The sequence below is a fragment of the Siphateles boraxobius genome, unplaced genomic scaffold (genome assembly GCF_051911475.1).
Source record: "Siphateles boraxobius isolate OS27281-9 unplaced genomic scaffold, OSU_SipBor_1 22, whole genome shotgun sequence".
In the NCBI taxonomy this organism is placed as follows: domain Eukaryota; kingdom Metazoa; phylum Chordata; class Actinopteri; order Cypriniformes; family Leuciscidae; genus Siphateles; species Siphateles boraxobius.
The window spans coordinates 29,118,026-29,130,619 of NW_027508833.1; the positions used below are offsets into that span (position 1 = coordinate 29,118,026).

The window sequence follows — 12,594 nt, forward strand, 5'->3', positions numbered from 1 at the left end:
GCTATATCTGCTAAATCTTTCAGAAACCACAGGAAATTCGTTGGTTTTCAATGAGACAAACTGCCAACTCAAACGCACATATTAAACAGTCGCACACAGATACCCACATGCACACCTCAAACTCTTCCAGTATTTATATAAGCATATGACTGATATGATTATAAAAAATGCATAAATAGATAATTTTCAAATCATTTTTGGATAGACCATTAAAAGTAAGTGTCAACCAATTAGGTTTTTTAATCCACATACATACATTAATCAGCATCTAATAGTTAGTGGAATAAAAACATGTATGATAGTTATATGGTGAGATATGCGTGTAATAAAAGTTTATGTAAGCCCCAGAAACACATCTGCTGTGTCTTTTACTGAGAATGTGTTGTTGACCGGATTAAAACTCACTCATATCACCAGCATCTCTATAAATACCTCATATACACCACAGTCAGGTCACAGAGGACAAACCAAATCAGCTTCGCTTTTATATGCAGCAGGAAGAAACTTATGACTTTGCCAATCGGGTGAGAGAGAGTGCCAGGAGCTTATCGCGTGTTCTGCAAACTGACTACAAAAAAAATAAATTTGTGCCTGTTTCACACTGCACTTGTAAACATGTAAGCAGAGGAAAAGTATGATGAGTATTTCATTTGATATAATTGTTATAAAGAGTGGGCAATTGAGAACCATAAAAAAACGGTCATAAAATCTAATTTACATTATCAATGCACAATATCTGTACCTTAAGTTTTTTTGACCAGAATTAATGTTTTTAATTTATTTTTACTTGCTATTTTTACCTTTAGATAGGTACTTTTCTATATAAATTAATGATGTAATAATACTATAAAATAATAATCTTTTGTAAATCTCAAAAATTTATATTTATTTTCATACTTTAAATAATGATGTGATGCCTAAATTCACTTCCAGCATTAAAAATGACTGATTTTACTTTTTAGTTTATTTTTTATGAAGGTAGACAAAATAGTACAGAGCTTAAATATAGACCATATGTTGATTATCAGTCATTCATTTTAAAATAATTATCAGGTTATCTGCATAAGCCAGAATTGTTATATCGTGCGACCCTGATTTATGTAGAACAGATAATTTTCATCCCTTAGTAAAGAGGTCAAAACAGCAGCTGCTTGCATTAACTTGACTGGAAAATGTGCTTGGTAATGTTTGTGCTTTCCCAGGGGTTTGGGATGTAATCAAATAAAAGTGATTACAAAAATGATAAAGGGATTTCATTTCAGCTGAACTTTGGCCTGACTGTATTTGCCAATGTGAAGCTCTTTGCTCCCAAGTTTACACTTTGTGATATGAGGTCTAATCACTCAGTGGTCAGATGAAACATGGATAGAATGATCCAAGAGGTGCATTATGATGTCATGGTGCCATCTGGCTTGGGACAGGTTACTGTTTTTTTAAATTCACTGCTGAGGCTTACTCTTAGTCTAAAGAGAGAAATATGAGAGAGAGATGCATATCGTGAGAGGGGGATGTAAAAGAACGTATGTGTACTACACACGGAGCACAACAGATGTTTTCTGAAGAACACTTATATAAGTGGACTTTAGAAACATGGTGAGTAGGAAAGAAGAAAGAGAATGAGGTACATGTATCCATCATGGTCAAGTCAATCACAGCTGATGATCTGAGACGGCCGCAATGCGCATTGCAAAGGCAGATGACGAATGTAGAACTGAGTCAATGAGATATTTTCACACTTGGGTTGCAAAAAAAAGATGAGATAGGAAATACTCGCAACAAAATAGTACTAAAATACTAACACTACTAGACAGAACTTGCTGCAGCACAGCCAATGAGCGAGCTAGACGCTCCGCTCTCTATGCTCGCTGTGCAGCTGCACTGCGTTTTAAAATAATGGCTTCAGTATTCTCAAGAAAAGGAATTTTCCCACTGCGTATAGCTACGCCATATGAAGTGAACGTTCTCGAAAGGGAACAGCAATTTCACAATTATATAGAGTCTGTGCGCTGCTACACTATTAGAAGTTATTAATTCAGGTAGGACACCACCGAAGGCCTAGGGTGTTAAATGCACGGCCCGCCACTGATTCACAGATGCAAGAGTAGTTTGATTTCTAACATTATTCTCTCAACAGACATTTACATCGATAGTCTGGCGTTATAATTTCTTTGCTTTTGGTGTACTGTGGAGTGGATAAACTGTTTTTAATGGCAGGCTAGCAGATACCGTTGACTCGCCCTAGCCTAGCACTGGCGAACTATGCAACTGGAAGGACTGGATGAAAATTTTTGAAAACTGTCTCCACTGATAAATAACACCCAGGCTAACTTGGAAATGAGATCCAATGTCCAAAATCCTGAACCACCCCTTTAAAGCCTTGCTGGTTAAACATGTCATTCACGTGCTGATGCGCTTTTCTAACGTGCGCTTGTCTGATCGCACACACCCGAAGTGCACATGCACTAAAAGCTTGTCTAACTGCGCCTGGTTACTGGACTAAGTTCTCTTTCAAGTACTATTGCGGTAATACTGTCAAGTACACACAAGGTTTACATAAACAAAGTTGGTTATGTCTAAGTGAAAGCAAACAGAGAAAATCTGCTCCTCAAATGCGTGCATATTAGACGCGTCGCGTGCAGGTTTTAAAGAGACAGTAGCCTAATAGTGAACATGCCTTGTCATTATTAAAATTCATTATTTACTCACTCTGATGTTGTTCCAAACCTGTATTAATGTCTTTCTTGTGCTGAACACAAAAGAAGATATTTTGAAGAATGTGGCTAACCAAACAGTTGCTGGTCCACATTGACTTCCATTGTAGGAAAAAAAAAATACTATGGAAGTCACTGGGGTACATCAACTGTTTGATTACCCTCATTCTTTCAAATAACTTTTATTTTCAACAGAAGAAAGAAACGTATTCAGGTTTAAAATAACTTGAGAGAGTAAATTACGAAAATTTAAATTTTTGGGAGAACTATCCCTTTAATGTTAATAAAACAAAACAAACAAAGACACAAAGAGGAAATCACTCACTCTTCTTGACTGAGAACTTTAAAAGTAGCTTTAATAAGAATCAAGTCTATGTTGCGTTTTATTTTCATATTTGTTATTCTAATTACTTTCTTCAAGCCAAGGCTACTGTTAAATACACCTAGCCTATTATAGCTGAAAAAATAAAGCACTGTTTATTTCATTTATATAAGTTGTGTATGTGTAATGTGTATCTTTATTCTTAATTTTTAATAACAAAGAAAATAAATGACAAAGATTTTTATCTTCGCCACTTTGGCTTAAATGTCCGCTATTCTTTTTTATTTTATATTTTGTTACCTATAAAGCTTTGTTTTTAAAATAGGGACATTAGTTTGGATGTAATGCTCAGTCAAAATAGTAAAACCAAAATGAAAAAGAATTGTGATAAAATCATGATTTTCCTGAAAAAAATTGTGATGTGATATTTTTGCCATATAATGATATGGACCTACCTGAAAAACTTTAAAGGGTAAGTTCGGCGTTTTACAAGTAAAGCCCTGTTTTAAGCCCTGTTTTTGCATTGAAACAATCATTCATATAAACGCATTAAACTTTAGTTTACAAAGACGTGAAACTCACCGAGTGGTCTGGGGTGTTCACTGATATGCTCACGCATTAAATCGCTGCAAAAGATGCTTTCCAACAGGCGTTTTACCATTCGTTGTAAAACTGTGGACCTTTTTTTCCAAACTCCTCACAACCGGACATTCTTCCAAAAACTACGATAAAACCTGTTGGAAAGCAACTTTTCCAGCGATTTTTGCGTGAGCATATCAGTGAACACCCTAGACCACTCGGTGAGTGGTCTAAACTAAAGTTTAATGCGTTTATATGAATGATTGTTTCAATGCACTTATGAAACCATTGTATAGGTGGGGGGGGGGGGGGGGGGGTGCTAACACAAAAACCTAAATTCTCGGGACAGCAGCATGTGTCCAAAAATTTTTAATCTTAACCATTCGATTTCATCAGAAACGATCTTAAAATAGGGCTTTACTTGTAAAACACCGAACTTACCCTTTAAGCACTAGAAATAATAAACTACAATAAAACAAAGCATGTTTATTAGGCTGCTGTCACTTTAAGAGTGAATGCACTGATGCACTAATAAACTAATATCCAATACACATGCGCTTTCTTAACCATTAACGTTCACTTAAGACATAAACGTCTGTGTTTATGAGAATACTAGCATAGGCGGGCATTCTGACATACAAGTGTGTGTATTTGACTCTTCCAGTAAGGCACTAAGTTCAGGACTCACACGCTGTATGAGAAGCGGCTATATGTTCGCACGTTTCAGGTGTGTTCTCTCAGACAGTGCACGCATATACCGAAATGTGTCCTCTTTCGCAGCTTATTGCGCTTGAACACTTTAAATTCACTTGTTTTTAAACCGCAAAGCTTAAAAACCCATTCAAACTACTAGCTTTCAAGACGGCACAGAACAGCAACATCTTGTGAGCGTAACCGCGATAAGAGACGACAAGGAAACTAAGTATATCTCTGACAGAGATCACTCAAGGATGTGATATAATACACCCATATATTCTATTTGCGATTAATCGTATCAAACATAAAAGTTTTTGTTTATATGTGTGTGATTTCATGATTCATCGATTTGACAGCATTAATTAAAACACTAACAACTAATATTAGTCATTTTAAATGCTAGTCAATTTAGTCTTCAGAACATATGTACATCATGAACAATGGATATTCATTTTGAAATTTGCTAAAGATTACATTTAGTATCTATTTAGTCCATTAATGAGCTATTTAATGCACATTGAGTCCTGTACTTTGTACCTGTGGGGGTATAACCCAAAACAGTATGATGTCATCTCTGGTGCATCCTGGATGGGCTCCATGTCACAGATGGCCAAAACTTGAGACTTCAGAAATGTGTGTTTGTTGTGTGTGTGCATACTTGTTGTTCAAGTGTGTGTGAAGGAATTACTGTTTAATTTTAATAATTAGAATTTTTAAAGCTCAACTTTAACTGTGTTAGAAGGTAAAATCTCAAATACTGGCCAATAGTAAAAATTTTACTGATATTTTGTGCATCCCTAACTCTTTCAGCAATCAGGAAAGGCGAGGCTGATATACATGCAATACATTTTAAAATATAATCTCTAATATTTTGCCGATTACCAATATTGTACATGCCCATTTGAAAAAGATTAAACCACATTATAGAGTAAGTTGTGGTAATTTCACAGACAAAACTCAGAAAATGGAGCAGAATGTATAGCTTTTCTCATGGATATTTTACTTAACATGTTACTACTGGGTGCCTCAAACTAAATCTGTCAAAAAAATTGATGCCAAAATTATTGTTGTTGTAGTATTGAATTGTATTGCCATATCAGCTTCAGGTGTTTTAAAGATTCAAAAAATATTCAAAAATGTTTGTATATACACATTCCTTTAAAAGATTCTTGAATTGTACTTGTGATAAAAATTGTAAAAGTTTTTAGGTCATCTTACAAAATGAGTCCTTCAAAATGGGTTGTCTCGTCACAATAAAAATTGGGCAGACCAAAAATGTGCTACGATATCAACATTGTCCCTGCCCTTCATTAAACACCCATAAGTCACAAAAACTATTTGTCCTGGAAGTAAAGCCAGCCAATCAGATCTGGAGATGGCAAACACAAAAATGCTTCTCACTTTGAACATAAGTTGCTAGTTAATCATGAGACAGAGATATCAATTCCCGTTTGCGCTGAATGTGCTCCACAGGAAGAAGCTGTAAGTTGACAGTTTCAAACGAGTGCAGCAGTTGACAGTTTCTCTGGCAAAGGGCATTTAAAAAGCCAAACTCCGTCAGTGTCACACGGATGGATAAATGGATTGAACGCCATGTCTATCTCTAATGAGAATGTGTTTCTCTAGTGCCTCTGAGGAACTGGACCATTAAATAAGCACAGTCAGGAAAATTCGTCCCAAGCCTCGCTCAAGGGCATGCAGCTGATAGGGGCCTATCAGTAACTCTTTTGTACAGATTACCCCCCAATTGGCCCACACATACCAAGATAGAGTCAGTCACTCCATCTTTGAGAACAGAAGGTGTCATTAAACACCTATCAATAACAGCTGGACACGCAAACACACAGACGTGACATCAACTGAGGTAACCGAAGACAGTATGGGGTAAATACTTGGAAGATTGCAAAAATACATTCTTATGCACACACAAACACAATATGGACCATATATCAAACATCTTGAGAACATAGTTCATAATTCATTTGTAATAACGAAATGAGTGATCATGGGGATGGAAAACCCCTAACAATTACATCTAAACATTTTGATAAACAGTAATTCCTTCACACACACTTGAAAAACAAGTATGCAACAACAAACGCACGTTTCTGAAGTCTCAAGTTTTGGCCATCTGTGACATGGAGCCCATCCAGGATGCACCAGAGATGACATCATACTGTTTTGGGTTATATAAATACCCCCACAGGTACAAAGTACAGGACTCATGTGCATTAAATAGCTAATTATAACAATTTATATAGTTAGACTATTACTTCAAGTATTACTCCGCAACAGTAAGCCAATTAGATTCTTTATACACATTGTATTTGATAGATCTCCCAATATACAGAATTTTCATGGCACATTTGCAGATTAAGATGGCAATTTCAATTTAAAACTGCCTTTGAGGACTCTTAAGATCTACATTCCGACAAAGGGGCTGGATCAGCGTAATCAGGCCGTCCTCTAAACAATAACAGAAGGTGTTTGCTGAGGAAATTAGAGCATTTCCCTGCATGAAAATGCCCTTTATATTGCACTGAATCAGTGCAAATGCAGCATTTTTGTCAAATGTACGAGTTCCAAAAGACTGAGATCACTAGTGAGCATGCTTTGCATTTAAGTTATTTAATAGAAAATATTTTAAATTTAAGATAAAAATAAAGACTGCATGATGAGTCATCAATAATTTTAATCCCATTTTCCCAAGAAAAAAAGATGTTCAAAAGTTACAAAATAAAGAATATTTATACACACACACACACACACACATTACATGTGCGGGGTCAGTATTCAGTAAGATTTAGTTAGAAATTAGTACTATTTTTGCATTGAGTGCATTAAATAAGTGACAATAAAGATATTTGTTACAAAAGATTACTTTTGATTTATCAAGAAATCCTGAAAAAAAACGTTCCCCCCAAAAACTATTAATTAAAACTGTTTTCAACATTGATAGCAATGTTGAACAAGAAATGTTCTTGAGCACCAAAGCAGCATATTATAATTATTTCTGAACGATCATTCATGTAACACTGGAGTAATTATGCTGCAGATATATTAAAATAGAAAATAGTTACTTTAAATTGTAATATTTCACAATTATAATTAAATAATAAATGTAGCCTTTGTGAGCATAACAGACATAATTTATAAACTTTTTTTTTTAAAGAGATATTATATGTGCTGTATTCCACACAAAAAATAATAACAATGAATAATGTTATCTCATCCTAACTATTAATCATTACAATTTTACCAAAAGCACTTCCATAATCTATACAAACTCTTTCTTCATCCTGGTGATGCATAAAACAGTTATCTAAAATAGAGACGGCAAATATATTGATTTTTTCATCCCACATCTATTGCCAAAGTATATTAAAAGGATTTTAACCACGCTACGTAAATCCAAGTCTTCAGCAGTTTGGTCCACATACTTGTCCTGCTCTGAACACCTCCTCCATCTGTGACACTTCCATCCCACACAGAGATGACTGAAACGGATTGTGGTCTGCCCCCTTGTTTTGTCCCTGGGCCATGCTGTCTGCTTTTTGAACAAAGTTCCCACTCACACACTTGTTTAAAAGAGAATATTGTCAGCTCCTTAACATCACCTCCCACATGACAAATTAAACAGTAAGTACTTTTTGTCTCAGCCCTAAAGCAAACATTGAACTCTGAGGCAGTAAAACATGATGAATTAAAGAGGAAAAATATCTGCCATCTCAACCACCAAAAGAAGTGATTTCCACTTTTGGGAAGAAGGCAATACTGAGAAAATGAGCGTTTCATTTAATGTCTCGCAACACTGAGAAGCTCTTTCCCTTTGGGTAATGTAAAGCGTTAGAGTTTGCTGCCGGTTGTGCGTTGTGATGACTAAAACTCTTTTAGTTCTGGAGCAGCACGCGTCCTTATGGTGTTTAGCAGAGGGCACAGCATTAATGCTGAATCCAAAGGAAAGTCTGTGATGAAGTCTAAACTCTCAGCACTAACCAAGCTAACAAACATCTGATCTGAGAAAGTTTTGCTAAGGTTCCCCTTAAGTTATGAAAACTTTATTTATGAATATTCTGAACTGTACGTTCAAAACTATTTTTGATCATCCAAGCGTTAAGGGAACATTGCATTTTTCGCAAACGTACCTTTTGGGACGGTAATGAAAGAAGTATTAACTTTTTTTTTTTTAAACAGATGAACGTGCAACTAAAATGTTTCCAAAAAAAACAAAAACAAAACTTTACTTGAATAAAGTATAAATAAAACTTTTGTGCTAACATTTTGAGAACATTATTAAAGACCAGATAAGTCTGAATTAACATTCTATTAACATACTGGAAGAATGTTTATTCATAACTTTGAGAATGATAGCGAACGTTCGGAGACTGTTCCCTGTTAGCTGGGAATCATGCTCTTGTATTGAGACACTCTAATCAATAGATAGGGCCTAAGTATGACATTTAACAGAGAGCACAGTGGTTTAATTCACTACTCACACCACCCAGCTGTGTGAGGTCAAAGTTCAAATGCACCAAATGCGCTGTTTTTGTCTTTTAAGGAATCTACAATTAACTTAATGGATAAAATCACAGTGTGGTGCAGAGTTATGTTTGACTTTGTGATTTGAACATTATGTTCACACACATACACAGTATGTCAACATAAAGATGAGCAGTTGGACTGATGAGCCAAAAAAAACAACATCTGACCATTTTGTGAACCTGGCGACTTACAAAGACAATGTTAATCCTAAAGAACCTAAAACAGCTGAGAAAGTTACTTACTGAGATGTCTTAATTTTTATTGGCAACCAAACGTTTTAGGTGTGCCAACCAAGTAATGTTGAGTAATAGAGAGCAGTGAGGTGTGGATGAATGCAGCAATCAATCCACATGTTAGTTGAACGCCTTAGTCACAGACCTTGTAATTTTTATCAGCTAAAAACAGGAAGTAACTCAAACTCGAAGTTGTTTCACTTTAAACAGTCAGCAATGTGACCACAGTAAAAAGAAATTGCGACCAAATGAGAGCTCCATTTCCAGTTTCACTCGGGGAAAATGAACATAGCCTACACACCCTCAGCACGCTTACTGTTGTCATCACATGACCTTACCAATCACCTCAGAAGTCTCTTATTGCAGTGCTACAGTATTTTTGTTTGTTCACTTTTCACAACCCCATTCAGATATGAACACACAAAAGTTGATGGTAGATATATAGATATTTAGATAGATGTCTTTTTACTCCATAAAAAAAGTAACCTGAATTCAGGGAAATAATTTTGGGATCAGCTACACTCATTCTTCTTCAAGACACCTAACTGTGACTGTCCAGCCGTAGCTGATGGACCTGAGAGACCACAGGTGAACGTCACTGTCATGACAAAGGCAAGCAAGGGGCAGATTGCAGTTGGCATGTGACAGCATGAAGACACTTAGACATTACCTTATTTTGTAGTTCGGTAAAGTGTGCTTCTTCTTGATAACTCTCTTGAGCTGGTTGACTATGATGGAGGTGAGCTGGGGCAGAGGACGGCCCTCAAATTGAGACTTCACCTCGAAGTCTATGAGCGGGTCCTCCAGGAAGGAGAAGGACCAGTGCGTGAAAGGCATGCGGGTGAACTGCAGCTTCAGGCGGCCCGCCACCCGGGTCATCTTCACAAACAGATAAGCCGATTTACCGAATACTAAATCGACATCAATGGCCAGATGAAAGCCGCCGTTATATTCTATGTCAACCTCGAAATTGAGCTCCTCTGGCATGTTGTCTTCATTGAGAGCCACGGGTTTCATGAGCCTGGCTGTTTTGAAAACGGGCACCGAGTTGCCCAGGGAGATATCCCGCAGACTGAGCCCCTCCAGCAGACGCCCGGCGGTCTTGGTCTGGAGGAGCTCCTCAAACTCTACCTTGATCTTTTTAGTGATCCAGTGCCTGACGACGGGGGTGTCTCGGAGCTCGCGGAATAAAAACAGAAATATGGCATTGAGGAAATCGCATGTCTCTGCTTTGGAGGCGTGCTGAAAGTCGCTCAGGGAAGGCGGTGGCGAAGACGGCTGCTGTTTGGGGCTGCTGCTGGGGACGGTGGTCTCTTGCTGCTTTGGACAAGCGGCCTCCGATTGTTTGGAGGCTGACGATGTGATATCCGGTTGTAGCTGCGTTGATTCGCATTGTTGGTTGCTAAAGTAATCCCTCAGTGCAGGATCAGGAACTGCTTTGACATATTGAACTGTCCTAGCGACAGGCTCGGGGCTCCTTCGGTACACCAGTAAGAGCTGCAGAAGGAGCGTGACGATAGCCCCGGAGAAGGCAGAAATTAATATCAGGTATATCATTTTCGGATCCCCCGCTGCGGCGTGCGGGTTAAACTGTACTCATGTTCCGCTGTCAGCCCGATTAAACAAAAGCGAGTTCCACCTGGCCGCTCACAAAGCTGCCATATCATCTGCTCCTTTCCTGGCTGGGCTTCGGAAACTCCGGCTGATTGGTGGAACGTATCATCACGTCAACGCGCTGGAAGTGCTGCGTCATGACGACATCTGCCGGGCAGCCACCGAATGGATGTGATCTCGACAAATAAAAATTTCACAAGGAACATTTACTCAAACGTTTTAAGCTGACTATTGACTAGTCATGAGTTTTTGTAATTAAAATAATAATAATATGAATATGAATAAATAGGACTAAATAAATGTACAAGGATATTGCACAAAAAAGTGTGGAATTGCTCTTGGAAGGTATTTAACTGTTCAAGAGGGAACTAGCCTGTGGGAAGAAACTGTTCCTGTCCCTAGATGTTCAAGTGCCTGATCTGAGGTGCAGTCGGGAAGGCAATAGTTCAAACAGGTGGCCAGGGAGAGTGGAGTCTCTGATGCCCTTTTCCTCACTCGGGAAGAGTCCTGGAGGGTGGGCATGGGGGCACCAATAATCCTCTCAGCAGCCCGGACTGTCCGTTGTAGTCTCCTGATGTCTTACTGGTGGCTGAACCAAACCAGACAGTTATAGATGAATACAGGACAGACTCAATGATGGCTGAGTAGAACTGTGTCAGCAGGTCCTGTGGCAGGTTGAACTTCCTAAGCAGGCAAAGGAATTACTCTGGGCCTTTTTCACAATAGAGTCAGGTGATTGTCCCACTTCAGGTCCTGAGAGATGGTGGTGCCTAGGAACCTGAATGACTCCACTGCTTCCACAGTGCTGTTCATGATGGAGAATAGGGGCAAGGCGGGGGTGTTCCTCCTGAAGTCCTGAATGTAGTTTTACAGCTAGATGGAAGTGATTATATAATGCAATGACCATGGGATGGGGGGGTGTTATGTTAAAAATAACATTATTATTATTATTAATTTGGAAATTCGATATACATTGAATAAAATGACCTGGTTCCAAACCATTTTTTATTTGATAAATTAATGTAAATCTTCTGATGTAGTGTTTTGTATAAATGCAAAAGCAACATGTAATGTATATGTATATGTCATAAATATATGGAGCTGCTTCTGAGGATTGTGTTTTGTTCTCAGCCAATAGCAATGTTCAACCACTGGGTGTGCAGCCATTAACTTGATTGAAACAATTAATCCCCATGTTGGCTGGCAGCAATAGTCTCACAAATCCTGTTTGATCTTTCAAACTCATGTTTCACTGGTGCTGTAGATCTGATCTATTCCAGTCCAGAGACACATTTATAATAGATTACAAATGTGGTAAACCAAATCCAAACTGAGGTGAACATTAATCCAGCTCCATCTTGTGGGCTGTCAAAGATATTGCTGCAAAATAAGAACAGGCAAAAATGCGCTACATTCTGCTTTATTGCAACCGGCGCAAATTTTACATTTTACATAACTGGACTAACCTCATAACGTATTATATTATAGCTGTGTATATTACTACCATATGGACATCAATTTTATACACTCATCTCTGACTGATAACAGATTAGGCCTACTACCTAAAAGTGTAACACTGAAACAAGCATTTTTGTAAAGGTGCTGAAACGCTGTTTGAGACAATTGAAACCAATTGAAACTATGTGTATTGGGAAAGGAGCTATACGTACTACATTTGCATTTGATTGAATTGACTAATGACAGTTAATACTCAATCATTGAAAGACTGGGTTTGGGAGAAGGGTAAAGCAATAAAACATGAATGGATTTGAAAGAAAGAAAATGATGAAAGCATAGTAAGAAGATGTTTCTGAGACAATAAAACTATGCTCAGATTGTAATTGTGAAGGATACAATTTGACAGTAGGAATTTTATGTTTATTTATATTTTATTTAA

The 12,594-nt window shown here is 37.6% G+C and overlaps 1 protein-coding gene across 1 annotated transcript in view; it reads right to left on the reverse strand.

Moving 5' to 3' along the window:
- Nucleotides 1-10,791, reverse strand: part of pdzd8 (PDZ domain containing 8) — a 45,871-nt gene extending 35,080 nt beyond the window's left edge. The window contains exon 1 of the mRNA XM_077239496.1: nucleotides 9,754-10,791. Within this exon, the coding sequence (XP_077095611.1) occupies nucleotides 9,754-10,640 (887 nt within the window). The 5' untranslated portion in view covers nucleotides 10,641-10,791. The remainder of the gene's footprint in view (nucleotides 1-9,753) is intronic.
- Nucleotides 10,792-12,594: the final 1,803 nt, after the last annotated feature.